Source organism: Hemitrygon akajei, chromosome 13 (assembly GCF_048418815.1).
Source record: "Hemitrygon akajei chromosome 13, sHemAka1.3, whole genome shotgun sequence".
Classification (NCBI taxonomy): domain Eukaryota; kingdom Metazoa; phylum Chordata; class Chondrichthyes; order Myliobatiformes; family Dasyatidae; genus Hemitrygon; species Hemitrygon akajei.
Genome location: NC_133136.1, coordinates 62,821,695 through 62,841,015, shown reverse-complemented (window position 1 = coordinate 62,841,015; position 19,321 = coordinate 62,821,695). Strand labels below are relative to the sequence as shown.

The 19,321-nt window shown below is 41.2% G+C and overlaps 1 protein-coding gene across 11 annotated transcripts in view; it reads left to right on the top strand.

Moving 5' to 3' along the window:
* The window catches only part of LOC140737934 (LIM and calponin homology domains-containing protein 1-like), a 356,743-nt gene that overhangs the window by 161,674 nt on the left and 175,748 nt on the right, over positions 1-19,321 (top strand). For all 11 annotated transcript variants that reach the window (XM_073064758.1, XM_073064764.1, XM_073064756.1 and 8 more), the window contains exon 3: positions 12,685-12,754. In XM_073064758.1, the coding sequence (XP_072920859.1) occupies positions 12,685-12,754 (70 nt within the window). The remainder of the gene's footprint in view (positions 1-12,684; positions 12,755-19,321) is intronic.

Below are 19,321 nucleotides of genomic sequence, written 5' to 3'. Positions count from 1 at the left end.
TGGAAGAGCAGCACTTTATATTTCCTTCTGGGTAGTCTCTAACCTGATGGCATGAACATTGATGCTTCCTTTGTGAAAAAAAAATTCCATCCCCCCCTCCCCTTTTCTTTCATTCCCCACTGTAGCCTTTTTACTGCTTCTCTGCCTGTTTCTCATCTCCCCCTGGGTCCCCTCCCTCTTCCCTTTCTCCTATGGTCCTCTCTCCTCTCCTATCAGATTCCTTCTTCTTGAACCCTTGACCTATCCCACCCACCTGGGCCCACTTATCACCTACAAACAAGCGGAAGGAACTCAGCAGGTTGGGCAGCATCCGTTGAAATGAGCAGTCAGTGTTGATTTGACCACAGCATCTGTAGTGTCTTTGTGTTTCCCACTAATCACCTTCCAGCTAGCCTCCTTCCCTTCCCCCCACCTTTTTATTCTGGCGTTTTCCCTGTTTATTTTTAGTCCTGAAGAAGGGTCTCGGCCCGAAGTGTTGACTGTTTACTCATTTCCATAGGTGCTGCCTGACCTGCTGAGACCTGCGTGCATTGCATTGTTAAAGTAACCATTTAAAAAAAAACTTGTGATATCATCAGTGTTTGGTATTCCCAAGAAAGGGCTGAGAGAAGTGGTGTTTAAAAAGTGAATAAGCCCATGGAGATTCTTAGCTAGAGCCCAAATGGGGTACTATGTCAGTTTTAGCCTCCAAATGTTGATGAAAGTATTGTCCTCAGGGGTGGTTCGGCTCGAGGTTTACCAAACCTGTGCTGGTTCTAATGGCTAAAGTTGTGAAGATGTGTTGCAAAAGCATAGCTTGAGGACTGGTCTATGTCAGCTGTTTAAAGCAGTACTGGGATTAATAAACAGATAATGGTAGATTGGTTTATTACTGTTATATGTACTGAGGTAGAGTGAAAATCTTGTTTTGCATTGCATTCAAACAGATCAATTGCTTTGAGGTAGAACAAGGTAACACAGTAACAGAATGTTGAATAGGTATTACCGTACATTTACAGCAAAAGTGCAGCACAGGTAGGCAATAAAGGTCATAACCAGGTAGATTGTAAAGTCAAGAGATCATCCTCTCATACTAGGGAACTATTGAATGGTCTTAGCATAGTGGGATAGAAGCTATACTGCTTTCAGTCTTATGTATCTTTTGCCGATAGGAGAGGATAGGAATGATGCGTGTGTGTGAGTGTGGGGGAGGGGTGCCTTCGATTATGGCAGTTGCTTTACCAAGGCAGTAAGGAGTACAGAGAGTCCGTAGAGGGGAGGCTGGTTTCCACGAGGTACGGTGTCCACAACTCACTGCAGCTTCTTGCAGTCGGTCACAGGCAGAGCAGTCGCCATTACCACAGCATCCAGAAAGGATGCTTTCTGTGGCACGTTGATAAGCAATGGTGAAGGCCAAAGAAGAAATGCCAAATTCAAATGCCAAAACAAAGAGTTTCGATCTGAAGTTTGACTGTGTATCTTTTTCCACAGTTTCTGGGCGTTTACAACATTTATTGTTTTTATTTCAGATTTCAGGCATTGCAGCTTTTTACTTATTTTCATGAGAAGTGAAATTAATTTAGGTTGGTCTCAGTCAGTAATGATAAACTTTTCATTTTAAATTACACAACAATTACATTTTCATTTTATAAGGATGTGGAATATGTAAAACCAAATTAATACAATATACCATATGCTTTGGAAGTTATGTTCATTTGAGTATAATGCAGAAAGAATGTTGTTTTGCATTTGGCCATTACGTGATTCAGTCTTGACACTGAGTGGTTTAATTTGCTTTTCATACAGTTTTTAGTGTGCTGGTCACTAAATTCTATTCCTGCTATTAAACAGCCATTTTAAATAGGCTAATGGACATAAGACCATAAGACATAATTAGGCCATTCAGCCCATCAAGTATGCTCCACCATTCCGTCATGGCAGATTTATGATCGCTCTCATCCCCATTCTCTTGTGTTCTCCCATAACCATTGATTCCTTGATTAATCAAGAACTTATCAACCTTCACTTTCAATATACCCAATTACTTGGCCTGCACAACTGTCTACGGCAATGGATTCCATAGATTCACCACCCTCTGGCTAAGTAATTTTGTTATCTACGTTCTAAATAGACATTCCCATTCTGAGGCTGTGCTCTCTGGTGTTGGACTCCTCCACACCCACTCTACCTCAGCCTTTCAATGTTCAATAGATTCCAAAGAGATCCTTCCTCATTCTTCTAAATTCCAGCAGAGTACAGGTCCAGAGCCATCAAATGCTCCTTATATGTTAAACCTTTCATTCCTGAAATCATTCTTGTGAATCTCCTCTGGACTATCTCCAATGCCAGCACATCTTAGATAAGGGGCCCAAAATTGCTCACAATATAAAGCCTCAGAATTACATCCTTGCTTTTGCATTCTAGTCCTCTGAAAATGAATGCTAACATTGCACATGCCTTCCTTACTAATGACTCAACCTGAAAGTTAGCCTTCAGGGAATCCTGCACAAGAACACCCAGGTCCCTTTGCACCTCTGATTTTTGAATTTTCTCCCCATTTAGCGAATAGTCCACACCTTTATTCCTTCTACCAAAGTGCACTTTCCTGCACTATATTCCATCTGCCACTTCTCTGCCCATTCTCCCTATCTGTCTAACTTTTTCTGCTGCCCCCACTCTTCTTCCTCAACACTACCTACCTCTCCACCTATCTTTGTATCATCTCTAAATTTGGGCACAATTTGGGCCATCAATTCCTTCATCCAAATCATTGACATGTAACATGAAAAGAAGTGGTTCCAATGCCGACTTGCTCTGCAAATCACTATTCCCCCAGGTAGGTCATTCCCCGTAACAGTATCCAAAGCGGTAACTTATTGAGGGGAATGGGCCATAGGGGTAGCAGAAAAGAAAGTGCAGAACAGAGTGTATTGCCGACCGGCATGTTAAAATCAGCACAGGAGGAAATTAAATTCCTTGTGCGTCCCTGTGCGTCAAAATGACAGTGATTAATTTTCAATGCCAAATTCTCACCTTAAGCTCATAGTGTGCGAAAAAAGATTAATTAAATGAACTGATAATGATCAGCAACTGGAAATCATGGTTAAGTGTTTTCATGTGGCCAGCTGCACCGCAGTTTTAGATCTGACACATTTTTCCCAATTATTTGAAGTGAAACACAGAATGGAGGAGTTATATCAGGATTACGGGATAAATTGAGATAAATAAAACACAGATTACTAAACCGTTGAATAATGATGGTAGAAAGGATTTTTTGGTTTGCAGCAATGACACAGAATTTATTGCTGTCCTTGAAGAAAGCTGCCTATAGATATTTGGCTACCTCTGTGGGCTGGATTTCTCCCTTATCGTAATGACTCTCTGTCCAAAGCATTCTTTAAAGGATTTTGACATTCAGCACCTCTGATGATACTAAACTAGATTAGCACCCAAATAGATAAGAAAATTCTCATAAAGATCAAACCCTAAAATAAATAGCACTGATTGAGAATAACAAGTTTGCACTCTTATAGAAAGTGAAATAAAAATTGGGGCGTTTATGTTGAATTAAATTAGAAAATGAATTATCATGACATTTTTAAAAACTTAAAATAATATTTATGAAATCTGATATTAATTTCAGGGTCTGAGACTTAACATATAAAATCAGCTGAGCAGAGTCAGAGGATTTGCACATGTGACTTATGACTTGAAACAGTGTTTAAATATTCAGTTAAATTTCAATCAACAAAATTAAGATTTCAGTGAGATCAACATATGGAAGCAACAACATTTTGTAATAACGAATAGAATTGAATTTGAAGTCAATTCACAGTCTCCAGGAAAGCTGCTGAATCAGGAGCAGGGTATGTCTGACAGTAACTTCTTGATTTCTGCACCTGATAGTGTGTGGAGGTGTCAGGCTTGGAGCAGTACACTACCATTAAGCACCTCTAGAGGTCAGTGGTAAGTATCAGTAAGGATCATTGACTCCGATGTTATCACCCTGGTATCTGATTTAGGCGGTTCACACCGCACTCCTGGAACTTGAATAGGTTATCGGCCCTAACAGCTCAGTGAGAGTCATGTCATCTCTGAATGTTAAACTAGGATGGCTTCTGAAATCAGATGGCAACAAGGAGGTGTAAAGGAGTATGATAGATGGGCTTGTGAGTGGTGTTTTAACAACTTCACACACAACATCAGCAAGATCAAAGAATTCATTATTGACTTCACAGGAGAAGCCCAGAGAACTTGCAGAAGTCGTCATTTAGGGGTCAGTGGTGGAAAGGGTGAGCAGCTTTAAGCTCCTGCATGCCATCATCTCTGAGGGCCCATCCTGGGCTCAACACATTGATGCAATCATGAAGAAGGTCCACCAGTGGCTCTACTTCATTAAGAGTTTGAGGGGATTTAATATGTCTCCAAATATTCTTGCGAATTTAGTAGGTGTATGGTGGAGAGCGTTGATTTGATCACAGCCTTATTATGGACACTCCAATGTGTAGGTTCGCCGGAAGTTGTAAAGGATTGCAGAGTTAGCTAGCTCCATCATGGACACAATCCTCCCCACCACTGAGGACATCTTCAAGAGGAGATGCATCAAGAAGGTGGCATCCATCACTAGGAACCTTCACCATCCAGGACATGCCCTGTTCATGTCAGGGAGAAGATACAGGAACCTGAAGATCCATACCCAGTGATTCAACAACAACTTTATAACCCCCTTTGGCGTCATATTTCTGCATGGCCCATGAACCTGTGAGCACTACCTCACTATTCCTTTCCTTTGCACTATTTGCTTATTTTGTAATTTTTAGTAATTTTATGTCTGCACTGTACTGCTCCTGCAAAACAACACATTTCACAACATACAAGATGGTGATAATAAATCTGATTCTGATTCCAAACTAATTATAAAAGATTCCAAGACATGATTTATCCTTCCCATCACGTATCCCTTAAATGATGCTTTTCGAAGGTTTCTGAATAAGCAACTTCAAACAATTAGTCTGCTTCATTTGCATAGATGCAGCAGCTGTTCCAGGTCCTATCAAAGTTGCATTTGTTCGTCCACAGTATGTCTTTTTGACGATCGTAAGCCAATGCTGAATACTGAGAACATAAAATACTACAGTGAGTTGCTCAATGGTGATGGAGCTGGACCTATGGTCGTTATGTTGTCGTCAGAACTAGTTGCGTGCTGTTGTGCTGAGATGGTGCGTGATCCAAAAGTCGGAGTGAGTGATTGTCTTGGATGTTTTTATTGGGACATCAATACCCTGTTAGACATTGGTAATGTAGAATACTGAAGGTTCAGTTCACTGGTTCATAGTGAGACTGACAGCGGGAGAGCAGCGTTGCCTCAGTTGTTGCAAGTACTAAGCCTAGGCCATGTGTTGCCTTGGATGCAGCGGCCTGCTGAAGTCGCCCAAGGGTAGACACCGAGGTGGTGTGGGGAGAGCTGGAATGCGTGCTGAGTAGGGGGCTGGCCCTTACCAACAGTGCTACCCTCCATTGTTCACTCAGTGCTGCCCCTCGATGTTCACTCAGTGCTGCCCCCAGTGTTCACTCAGTGCTGCCCCCCCACCGATGTTCACTCAGTGCTGCCCCCCAGTGTTCACTCAGTGCTGCCCCCCCACCGATGTTCACTCAGTGCTGCCCCCCAGTGTTCACTCAGTGCTGCCCCCCCCCCCACCGATGTTCACTCAGTGCTGCCCCCCAGTGTTCACTCAGTGCTGCCCCCAGTGCTCACTCAGTGCTGCCTTCTGGTGTTTGCTTGCTGTTGCCCTCCAGTGTTTGTTAAGTGGAAGAAGAAACTGGACCAGGACAATCTACAGTTATGCCACCCAGAGACTTGGGCTATATTATTTTTTTCTCTATGATTGGATTTTTTTCTGAAATCAGAACCACACGTGCTATATATGTTGTGCTATGTGCTGTTGGTAATGTGTTTTGGACCTTGGCCCTGGGGAAAAGCTGTTTTATTTGGCTATATTCATGTATGGTTGAATGGTAATTAAACGAACTTGAATTTCTGCCTCCAAGTGTTTACCTTCTCTTCAGGTGGCTCTCTGTTCAGCAGTTCTTTAGTGAGCACCATCCTGACCATTTCCTGCTCTTCTGCAATTGTCAGCTGGTGGCCTTCACATCTCTGTTAGAGCATAATTATTGCTATCTGCCATTTTCCATGATAAGCTGTGAGATATTAAGTTGTTTGCCATGAATAACTGGATCCTTTGGCTGTGCGGCTTACGTTATCAATATGCTGCTGATTGGCCACTTTTACCATTTTGATCTCCTGATGTGCTGCTGAGGGTATTTGTCCCTGACCATAACACCATGAGACATAGGAGCAGAATTGGGTCATTTGGCCCATCGAGTCTGCTCTGCCATTCAATCATGGCTGATCCTTTTTTGCTATCTCCTCCTCAACCACAGTTCCCGCCTTCTCCTCGTAACCTTTAATGCCATGTACAATCACGAACCTATTAATTGCTGCCTTAAGTACACCCAACGACCTGGCCTCCACAGCTGCATGTGGCAACAAGTTCCACAAATTCACCACCCTTTGGCTAAAGAAATTTCTCCGCATCTCCGTTTTGTAAAGGCGCCCTTCTATCCTGATACTGTGCCCTCTTGTCCTAGACTCTCCCACCATGGGAAGCATCCTTTCCACGTCTACTCAGTCTAGGCCTTTCAACATTCAAAAGGTTTCTTTTAACATCTGGTATTTTGTATCCAGAACCTCTCTTTTTTGTGCTCAGCAGGCTACACTGCTCTGTTTATGGATTATTGCCACTGTGCCCAACTTCTCGCCAATCTCATTTGAAAAACGCTCTTCTCAGAGTTCACTGCCACGAAGTGGTAGTTACGGTCAACATCTGCGCAGCTCTCTCACTCAAACAGGGATTCGTCTTCTCCCATTCAAATGAAAGGCACCACCCTCCAGGAGTTGTTCTTCCTCTCCTAAATATAGTGGGGTTTCTCCTGATCCTTTTACTAGTCTTCCTGATCCCATACACCTGTTCACAAAGACTCCCAAGATGTATGAACTCTAGTATCGTAGCACTCCTGTGACCAAAACTAACTTCCTCACTTTGTACAACCTTTGTTCAAAAATACAATATTGTTATTGTCCCTGGTGTTGGTCACTTCAGACTTCATACCAATTGCTTCCTTTCAGCTTTCACTACTGTTAGTCATATGCGCCGCCAGTCGTCGGACATAGTGGTGGTTGCTGTCTTTATCGTTGTCCCTTTCAGGGCCAGAGGTCATCCCCGTGCCTAACTCCCATTCTGGAAGACATGAGTGTGTGTTTTGTCTGGCCCTTCTTTCCTCCCAGCAGTCTGGCATTGTTGATTCTGCCAGCAGCAACAAGCCTGTGGCACAGCACAAACTCCGGGCATGATGAGAGCATAAAAAAACCCTGACACCAGACTGCCTCACTGCCTTTGCCTGGGAGGCTGGTAGGAGCAGAGTCACTAATGGGATTTAGTAAGCATCTAGACGAGTGCTTCATTTGTTCAGGCAGATTGGGCTATGGGCCAAGGGTGGAAGATGGGATTAATATAATTGGGTTCCAATTGACTAGTGTGGGAATGGTGGGCCCATTGGCCTGGTTTTGTACTGTCTGACTCTACGATTTTACCACCAGTGAACAGGGCAGCCACAGTATGACAGCACCAAGAGTTGCCGTGGAGGTGAGGGGACTGTGAAAGAATGAGCAATGGACAGTGGGTCGTTTTCTTGGCAATCCACGTGCAATAGTTATCACTGAGATTTTGAATAACCATGAGCTACAGTGAATCACAGCTCACCAAGATGGTGGTGATAGCAATGTCATGCAGTGGAGTGTGTGGTGAAGCCATTATTGTTGGCACTGCCGCTGGTGGATTAAACTGGAGAACAGAAAAGTTAGTCTGGCAGAGACTGCAGGTGCAATTTATTGATGATTTGCTCCTTGTATTACTGTAAGTGTCAGTGAAAAGCATGGGTTGTACCTTTCAAATCTGTGAAAGGTAGAAATGGCCAGTGTGTATTGGATGACATCATTGGATAGTGTAGGATACAGAGCAAACATTTAATGCATTAAGGTGAATCATCCCGGTCAGTTTCCCAATAGTCACTAATTGACCTGGTATTGATTGTAAGGTGATCTAACACGCACAAAGTGGTATTTGTGCACAAGTCATGCATAAAATCAATTACAAGCAGAGCTGGTTTCTAGGCAAAACCCTTTTTAAATTGGATTCTAGGAAGAGGTCAGAATTAATGGGATCTATAGCCTCTCAATGATTCATTTGATGTCTATGGAAGACAGTATTAAGTGAACTACAATTCATTTTAAGGAATTACTGTAAATAAAATTATGATTCTACAGATTACTTGGAAAACAAACCTAATGTTACCATACCTGCTGTTTTTGTGACTGATAAACAAAGGACATAATGTCACAAGAGCACATAGCCTTGACTGATGGGGTTGTTATTCTGTAACCATAAGACTGGCTGGTTTGTTGGTGATGCTATATCTTCATAGCCAGGCATTTTTAAAATGGTGCGTTATTTTCTGTGTTTTATACACCCACAAAGAGTACACACAGGAGATTTGGGGGTAAACACTGCATAATTTTCTGACTTTGTGGTCATGAAATTGCACAGGGCATGTACTTCAATTCCCAGTTTTACCCTGGGAGGCATGAAGTCCTCCTGCTAACACAAACTTAGAAAATTATACCACCAAGCAGATTTCCTCTGGACTAATTATTTACATTTCTATGCCACATGTTTACAGAAAAACAGCACCAAGTATTTTTTAGCATGGGTGAAGAGTGCAAACACCAAATAGAGGGGAAAATAGAAAAGCTACAGTCCATAAAGGGTGGGAAAGGAATGATGAGCTTAGTGAAGTTAAATATAGGATTCCAGGGATTGGGTGTAGCAGTTGGAAGAGGAATAGCCTTGAAACATGGAGCAGTGAGTGATGATAGCTGAATGAGAGAATTATGAGCTAAAATAACAGGGTTTCTTTAGGAGCAGTTTGCCTCATGCCACGGTGTACAATACATCATTGGAATAAAGGACAGCCCAGTCGGTGAATGTGGTGATACCCTACAGAATGCTATTTTTCTCACATGTGTGGTATGTCCGTCCATCCAGAACAGCGACCTGTCTAGTGTCAGCTATAGGCCTTCTGCATTATTGATGTGTCAAGGGATTAATGGAGTGCACCTGGAGAGGGAGTAAATAATGAAGGTGGGGAGTGAATGGATAAAGGAGGCAGATAATTTTTAGCAGGGAGTAAGATCGTGAGGACTGTGACACCACCCTCTGATCGCAGAGCTGCGACTATGTACGTTGAGAGAAGGGATCAGAGTTTGGAGGTGGTCGGAGGGTGGGGTAGGTTACGGGGCAGTTCAGGATAATCATTGTTCAGGTGATGTGGTAGTGTGGGAATAAGTGAAAGGTACGGGCACTTGAGACAGGATAATTTCCCGGATTTAAGAGAAAATGCAGCTCAATAGATGAAAATGGTTCATTTTCTGGGCGGTATACTCAGGGCCAGAGGCATACAAGTTTTAATCGTCGCTATCTGGGCACTATTCCAGTATAGCAGATCACCCACCCATTGTAAAGCCTGCCACCGAAATGAGTGGGGTGAAAATTGGAATGGCAGATGATCCACTCCATCACGTTACAGCTTGGTGGGAAATTCATTTTCCTTTTGTTGGCTCCATCTCTGACAAGTGTCTGAGATGGAACCAGACACTAGTTTGCCACGCTATTTGCTACCGAGGGAAGCTACCGACTAGGTATCCATACTGTTACCAAGACCATTTATCTCCATTGCTTTGAAGTTGCCTGGTCCTGCTCCTTCCTGCACTGATCTGCTACGGATCTCTCACCGTGTTCTTGTTACCTGCAATCTTAATTATTTCAATGCACAATTCGCTGACCTACTGTCCTCCAACTTTTGCAAATTTAAAAAATCCAAAGGTTTACATAATCTAGTTTAATACCTTTCTGCTTACTTCAAATAAATAATTCTCATTATCATATTCAAATACTCCATGATCCTAGCCTTTCTTACTCTGTTACCTCCTCCCACTCCACCGGATTATTCCCTGAGTATCTGTGCTCCTACAGCTCTTGCACTTTGTATATTCTTAACTTTAATTGGTTTAGGGTGGGCAACAGGGCCTTTAGCGGCAAGATGAATTCTGGATCTCAACATTTAAAGTTCTGGGTATTATATCACTCAGTCCTTCTTTAAGAAGTTGCTTTAAATTCTGCTTCTGTAAGTGGGATTCCGTTCATCCACCCTGATATCTCCTTTTGTGGCATGAAGCATCATCTTGGATTATTAGTCTCTAGTAAATGCAATGAATTGTGCAATATTGAGACAAAGGAAATATCTGCTCACCGAGGCCTTAATGACCAGAAAAGTAGCACAGCAGAGTAGCATCTGCTTTGATAGAGATGGAAGAAAGGTTAAAAAAAAAATTGGTGCCTACACATGCCTACATACCTGGTATCTTGTATCTTTGTAATATTTGGTATTTTGAAAATGTTGGTTTAGATAGAATGTGAAGAAGGCAAAGGAGAGAACTGCAGTGTGCACCTCGTGTAACTGAGCAAAACTCTAGAACAATGCAGAGCAAGCTAGACATCTGATGTCTTTATTGGAGAAGAAATGTTGAAAGAGAGTCACTGGAGGAGGGTTATGCCTTTATTACTGCTCCCATGACATTCCTAAACTGTTTTACACTTTTAATAAGTATTTCTTGAAATAGAATTAATGTTGCAATGTAGAAATATACAACTAGTACAAGTGACCCAAGTGAATAATAGCTTAACATTGGACTGTCAGGCTGGACAGAACAATTAAGAATATAAATGACAATGGTGATCTTCTGTATGTACTTTTTAATTCACAAATACTTTGAGCAAAGGGAAAATTGTGGGATAGTTCAGTAATACTCCATCAATGACAGTAAACTAAGAGCATTTATAGCATCTTCATGTCCTTTACTTTTACTCTCATTACATGACCCTGAAAAGTTTACAGTTGAACGCATTTGAAAAGAGCATAACCTGAAACTCATAAAACTAAAGTATATCAGTGGAAGATGGCACTGTAAACTGGAACTAAGGTAACAAAAGTAGAAAATATGTTTTTAATTATGATTTTTTTAGAACCAGGCTGTTGATGTGCCAGACAATTTGCTTGGAATGGTTTTATTCACAAATTTATCAAAATAGAGTGAATGATAAAGCACATTTTCTCAAAGTGGTTGTGTCATGATTGCATCGTTTGTTTGCTAATACTGACAATTGTAATGCAAAAATAGGTTGTAGACTGCATACTAGGGCAATGTGTTGTGTGTTAATATGTTGTTCTCCAGCCTTGAGTTCAGGTTACAAAGGATTCTGAAATTCTAATGCTACTTTTATAATGCCTTTTGGCATCTTGGATACAGATTTGATTCTAGAATCTGTGTGAAACTCGCTAATCCACATGGGCCCTGAAACTTCGTACGAACAGATTTTTTTCTCTCTGGTACTGATGAACAATGAACACACTATAGAAGCAATTGGCTGTAGGACCCACCACCAAAAAGATAAATTTCAGTGGTAAAATATTCTCTCTCAAAATCTACTGTACTGCTATTCAGACTCAAACATAATCATAGTCTGAGTGTGTCATTGCCCTTTGAGTAATTTTGTGCACAGTCAGAGGTCGGGAAGCAGTGTGAAAGAGTTTGAATCCTCATGGAAAAGGTTTTGCCTTCCCTTCACATTCCACCAACATGTGAAAAGCCAAAATAAGCTCCTCTCTTTCCAAAACGCAAAGTGACAAAACACTTCATAAAAGGTGTCAGATGATAACATAGTTGGTTTGGCATCAAATAATAAACGATTCTGGCAGAATGAAGATGAATGTATTCTAACAGATAATGTCTAAGATTAACATTACCAATGTATGATTTGTGCTTTGTTATCATGGTTAAAATGTAATTATATTAAACTGCTGTTTTCTTTTCCATAAATTAATGTAACATTAAATATCACCTACTTAAGATTCTCCCTAATTGGTGGTGGCAGCCAGTTCTAAGTTGAGACTCAGATTAAGTGACAGCACCACACACACAGAGTTTTTACTTCCTTTGCAAAACTTAATATCATTGGAACCTTTGTTTTCTTATGGTGACGTAAGGAGAGAACACCATCCTGTCTCATTGCAATCTTTTCCACTTTGGCTGCAGTGCTTTCTGAAGTTCTCAATTCCTACTTCTTTGGGGTAATAGTTTGCATTAACATTTTTAAAGTCTCCATTTCAATGCAACGAAGATCAACTGCCAGTTTTATTTACATGAAGTGTGCATGCATTCAATGTACAAAAAATTGGGGTTGTATTGGTGTTCTGCAAAAATGGCAGTGACAATAATCTTGCATTGTCACAGTATTAGAATTCTTTTAGTAGAGGACAAAATATTTTTGAAGTTGTCATCTGTTTGAGTTATTAATTTAAGCAGTAGCTGACTTATCTTTTGTTATCTGTACATAATCTTCATGAGCTTTCTGTTGGCTAAGATTCTTAACCCAATGATTTCATACAGGCCTACTTCAATTGGCTTCAGCCAAAGATATTGCAGGCCATTCAATTTCAGTTCTTTTTATCTTTTCTTATTTTTAATTATAGGTTATTAAATGCAATAAAGCCCGGGGCTGTGAAGAAGATCAATCGTCTGCCAACTCCCATTGCAGGACTGGTGAGTTTCAGGTTCTGCTAATTTCTACTTGCAGCTTAAAAGTTCAGAAATTGCTTTACATTAAAAATTGCTGTTTCTTTGAAGCAAAGGATAGTTGCTGTTATTTAGAGAAATGTGACAGATACCTAATTGTAGCTCTGCCTAGTGTAACACCCGCTCAACAGTCTGGCATATGTCTAGGGGAAGAACTCCAGACACTCTCCAACCCCACCTCCCATATACACAGGTGCTGTGGAAAACAAGTTAATGCAGCGACGCACACACACAATATCAAACTCACACCAGATACCGTTATAGAATATACTTTAAAGATTTTACTAGAACTAAAAGGTTACTAACAATACAGTATATATGAAGGAAAATAAAATAAAATAAAAGGTGCCAAAACTTATCAGAGTTCAGTCAGTTCAGTGCTCATCGTTGGAGCTCAACCATCGAACCACTCAACCCCTCGTCACTTTCCGCTGACCTCCACGTCCTTGCACCTGGGACCACCCTAGTGGTTGACCGGGCAGTGCCGCACACGTCCACCTTCCTTGGCGTCCTCTTCCCAACTCCCTGAAAAGACCGCGAAAACCCCCCAGCTCCCAGACCCACAAGACAAAATAGCATTTCCCCATTGGTTAACAAATGAATACAATCCCGATATCAGCAAGTCTAAAGCTAAACAACTGCGAGAGAAAGCACATCATAACAAAGAAGCATTCCTACTCTTAACAAAACAAAGAGGCCATTTTGATTAACATACACAGTACACTAGCAACTGTAGGCAGGAGAAGGACCAATGTACGTTAGTAGTATTGAATTTTGGAGGAGATTGTGATCTAAGGTTCTATGCTGAACTAAGAGCCAAGGCCATGAGACTGACAGATGATACTTCACCATCACAATTCAACATGGACTAGCACCAGTCGCAGATCACAATGCACTCACAACACAACAACCCTATCCTTGAAGCACTAAAATGCCTCAACTAATAGGGCAGTGGTGGTGGAAGTAGGTCAGTGTATTAAGCACATAAAGTGAGTCCTACTGTGTATGATGCATTGAATTTTACCACAGACTTTGTACCTTTACTGTAGACTAAACAAATTATACTGGTTGATTATTTATTTTAAAATATGCAGCAGTGTTTGGAACTAGTGTAGACAGAAATGTCTGACGTGGGTCAGTATCATAATGCATAATTCCAAGATCTAGAATTCAAGGACCTACACCTGCTTCTGCTTAAGCTACTTTTATAGACAATAGTGAAGTAATCATCAGGTAAAGAAATATTGTGTGTGCTTAATTTATTAATGATCGAAATGGTTTTAAATTGTTTATGTAACGCAATGAAGAAAAAAAGCCTTTTTAACCGCCTATTTATTTTCAGAAGTGATAAGTAGATAATGCGGCTTGACGTCTGTTGCCAAGAGATACAAAGGGTACCTCAAAAACTCTGTAGTAAATGGTGAGAAAACCTTAATGGGAAAGTAGGAGGAGACCAGGCAATGGGAAAGAAGATGGAGATTAATGTGCAGAAAGAGACTATGACCAGTTTCTAATGGAAAAGGACAGGGTGGCTAAGTACCAGCGGGGAAGTGATCCACAGTGGGAAAAAGAGAGGGAGGCGTGTCTCCAATGGGAAAGGACACAGGGATGAGCTTTTTATCAGGTTGCACTTGGTCTGGTAGAAGCAGATGAGAGGCCAGACAATGGACGGAGTTGCTGTGCTGGGCACCATTTCCATTCAGGTTGAGCAGTGTGGAAGTTCTGGAATTTCTCACAGCACCCTGATGCTGCTCCTAGCATAATCCATTTTCACTTATATGCTAATTATACACGCAAGGCAGGCTCTGGGTATAAATGAGCGAATGTGTCTGCCTATCCTATGATTGGCTCTTTGATACAGTAACCAAGGACGCAGTGTAAAGAGAAGAAACCTTTGAAGACCTCCAAGCAATTTTGAAAAAAGCCAAGTCTGAAGATGCATCCAGAAGGATCATATGCAAAAGACAATCTGAACCCTTTCTTCGGTTGTTGTGATGCTCTTTCCAATATTTCTATATTTGAATGACAGTATTTCAAAGAGTACTTTATTAGCTGTAATTTGTGATTTAATTCTATAAATGAAAGTATTTCTGTTTTGTCAATCAAGGAACAGGCATGGCAGAAAAAGTAGGATTTTCCTCTACGGGATCAGGTGGTAGAGGTTCCTATCTAATTCCCCGCTCCACGGCTGCTGTACTGTACTGCCTGATCTGGACCAGTACTGTGGAGCTACAGTGAGCTGCCGTGGAGAAACCTGAATTCTCTTGACTTTATTACCATCTCATATATATGACATCTACTCTGGATTATCCTCAAAATGGAAACATTTTGATTTGCGGAGGGCTATTTCAAGGGCAAATAGACAATTTCAAATGAGGTTGGAGGCGACATTGGATGCATGGCAACTCTGGCAGGGTCTGCAAGACATTACTTCCCACAAAGTGAAACCCAGTAGCATGAATGGCAGCGATGCTTCACTACCAGATGAACTCAACGCCTTCTATGCCCGCTTTGAAAGGGAGAACACAACTACAGCTGTGAACATCCCTGCTGCATCTGATAACCCTGTGATCTCTGTCTCAGAGGCTGACGTTAGACTTTCTTTAAAGAGAGTGAACCCTCGCAAAGCAGAAGATCCCGATGGAGTACCTGATAAGGCTCTGAAAACCTGTGCCAACCAACTGGTTGGAGTATTCAAGGACATTTTCAACCTCTCACTGCTACGGGCAAAAGTTCCCACTTGCTTCAAAAAGGCAACAATTATACCAGTGCCTAAGAAGAATAATGTGAGCTGCCTTAACGACTATCACCGGGTAGCACTCATATCTACAGTGATGAAGTGTTTTGAGAGGTTGGTCATGACTAGACTGAACTCCTGCCTCAGCAAGGACCTGGACCCATTGCAATTTGCCTATCACCACAATAGGTCAATGGCAGACGCAATCTCAATGGCTCTTCACACGGCTTTAGACCACCTGGACAACACAAACACCTACGTCAGGATGCTGTTCATGGACTATAGCTCCGCATTTAATACCATCATTCTCACAATCCTGATTGAGAAGTTACAGAGCCTGGGCCTCTGTACCTCCTTCTGCATATGGATCTTCACATTCCTAACCGGAAGACCACAATCTGTGCGGATTGGTAATAGCATATCCTCCTCGCTGACAATCAACACTGGAACATCTCAGGGGTGTGTGCTTAGCCCACTGCTCTACTCTCTCTAGACACATGACTGTGCAGCTAGGCACAGCTCAAATACCATCTATAAATTTGCTGACAATACAACTATTGTTGGTAGAATCTCAGGGGGTGACGAGAGAGCGTACAAGAGTGAGGTATGCCAACTAGTGGAGTGGTGTCACAGCAACAACCTGGCACTCAACGTCAGTAAGACAAAAAAGCTGATTGTGGACTTCAGGAAGGGTAAGATAAAGGAACACATACCAATCCTCATAGAGGGATCAGAAGTGGAGAGAGTGAGCAGCTTCAAGTTCCTGGGTGTCAAGATCTCTGAGGATCTAACCTGGTCCCAACATACTGATGTAGTTATAAAGAAGGCAAGACAGTGGCTATACTTTATTAGGAGTTTGAAGGGATTTGGCATGTCAACAAATACCCTCAATAACTTCTATAGTTGTACCATGGAGAGCATTCTGATAGGCTGCATCTCTGGCTGGTATGGAGGAGCTACTACACAGGACCAAAAGAAGCTGCAGAAGGTTGTAAATCTAGTCGGCTCCATCTTGGGTACTAGCCTACAAAGTACCCAGGACATCTTTAAAGAGCGGTGTCTCAGAAAGGCAGCGTCCATTATTAAGGACCTCCAGCACCCAGGGCATGCCCTTTTCTCACTGTTACCATCAGGTAGGAGATACAGAAGCCTGAAGGCACACACTCAGCGATTCAGGAACAGCTTCTTCCCCTTCATCACCTGTTTCCTAAATGGACATTGAACCTTTGGACACTACCTCACTTTTGTTTAATATACGGTATTTCTGTTTTTGCATGTTTTTAAATCTATTCAATATATGTAATTGATTATTTATTTATTATTTTCATTTTATTTATTATTATTATTGTTCTTTTCTCTGCTAGATTATGTATTGCATTGAACTGCTGCTGCTAAGTTAACAAATTTCACATTACATGCCGGTGATAATAAACCTGATTCTGATTGTGATTCTGATTTCCCAGATTCCCCATAGAAGTATCCCACATTTTCCAATCAATAACTGTTCCATATGGAATTTTGGTTGTCAATTACGTACTGCTGGCTGTTTAGCAATTTGCCTCGAATCTGCAGGGGTGTACATAGCATTTTCAGCTTGATATCAGCTGGTTAATTTGTGCAGTGTAACAAAGGGGCTGGGTTTTGAAGTAAGTTTAACCAGATCTTCAAATGTCATGCATCCCAGTCTGGCTGGAGACAGCAAGATTTTCATTATCATTTCATGTCTTAATACCTGTAGACTAAGGGCAGCACACTGGTGCTGCAGGTAATCCCATCAGCAGTACACATTTAATCCCAACCACTAAAGTTGTCCATGTGTTGTTTATATATTCCCCCTATGACCATACAGTGTTTGTTTGTGTGTTCTGGTTTCCTCCCATGTCCCGAGGATGGTTTCAAAGTTAATCTGTGAGTATAGATGTAGGTGGGGAATGGGGACTATTGGTGGACATACAGTATGTGAGAGAATTGGTCATAGAGAAATAAGTGATGGAATGAGATTGCTCTGGGAATTGGCATAGACTCAATGAGGCAAATGATCTCCTTCTGTGTTGTATGGAAATATGTAAATAATGGACTTCCTGCTCCTTTTAAAAATGTTTGAAAAAACTTCCTTCATCCAGCGTCCTCTTTGACATTCTACCATCAGGCAGGAGACTCCGATGCATATAGACAAGAACAGTCAGGATAGGAAACAGCTTCTTCCCTCAGGCCATTGGGCTTCTGAACTCCCTGCCACATCGCATTTGAAGTGTCACTGGATAAGTTATACTGTACCCTACAATATTTAATATATGCACTCTGTTTATATTTGCATAATTCATTTGTAGATTTAAATTTTACTTTCCTAAGTTACTGTGTGTGTTATGTGTATTACTGTGCTTTACACCCTGGTGTGGAGAAACATCTCATTTGGCAGTATACATGTACAGTATATAGTTAAATGACAATAAACTTGACTTTACTTACTGCAAATATCATTCAACAATAAAGTTCAATTTCTGTCAAAATGTTCAAAAGAAACTAAATTGCTAATTCTGATCAGCTTGTCTATGTCATAATAAGGCTGATGTAAGTAGAAAAGACTATATTAATAAAGTTCAGTTCAGGTCCAGTGGAAGATCTTAAAGTCTCACCAAAACTAAAAAACATGACAAACCACTTGTTCATGTTCTTTCAATGGCACCACTCAACGTATTCAAACAACAAGTAAGAACACTTGTGGCTTGGCACATAAAGTGTGAAGTTCTGTATACAAAGACATTTTTAAAACTTTGTTCCACTCATAAATTGGCAGCTGCCAATGGTGATACATCTGTCCTTCTTAAATATAAATTGAAAATAATGGAAAACTTAATAGCTGAGCCACGTATGTGGAGAGAGAAACCAAATCAATGATCTGTCATCAAAAGTATCCACTCTGAAGGGGTGGGCCTCCTTGGTGAATGCTGACTGATTTCATATTTATGTCAGTTGGTAGTAAAAATTATCCTGTAAAATCCTGACCTTATTTGGGCTTGCCATTTATTCATGGGCCTGTAAGTCCTTCATTTCGCTTTATTTAAATTGAAGTATAACTTAGAGAAAGAAGATCATTTGAGACTTCTGACCTGCAACATAGTCTTCCACCGACAAATCAACATTGACCCTGCAGAGGCCTTCACGGGTGTATCTTGATTTTTGAAAGAAATAGGCCTCTCTGGATATCTTGTCTCCCCCTTTGATGCTGTAAGCATGGTCCTGATTTTGTAACTGGGTGTTATGTGGCTGCGGCTTTATTTCAAGTACATTTAAGGACTTTGAATCAGCAAGATGCGATGGGGTCAGGAACAAGCAGGAGATATTCCAGCTCTTTGATCCCAAAGATGGAAACTCAGCCTGGGCTATATGTTAATAAACAAGATAAAGTAGCATTAGCAAAACCAATGGTGCCAAATACTGAAGGCAGTGACTTTCATTGCATTTAAAATGCACCTGGCTGAGCTCATGAATCACTTGTGCATAGTTCGCTACGGATGAGTGTTAATAAATGGAATTAGTATAGATGGGCACATGGGAGCTTTTCCTGCTAGTTTCTGGGTTTTGTCTTCAGCTGTGTCCTGATGGAAGTGGTGAATGCAACATAAACATGAGGAGTCTCGAGTTGATTCATACCTCTCTCAGCTTTAATCCAAAACAGACCAAGCATATGATATTGTTTTCACAGAGCTCTCTTTGGAGAAGGAAGGAGATAAGTGCCAAGTTGAAATGGTTTAAAATCCCCTGTCAGTTGTCACAGTGTAGTACTCTGTATATCA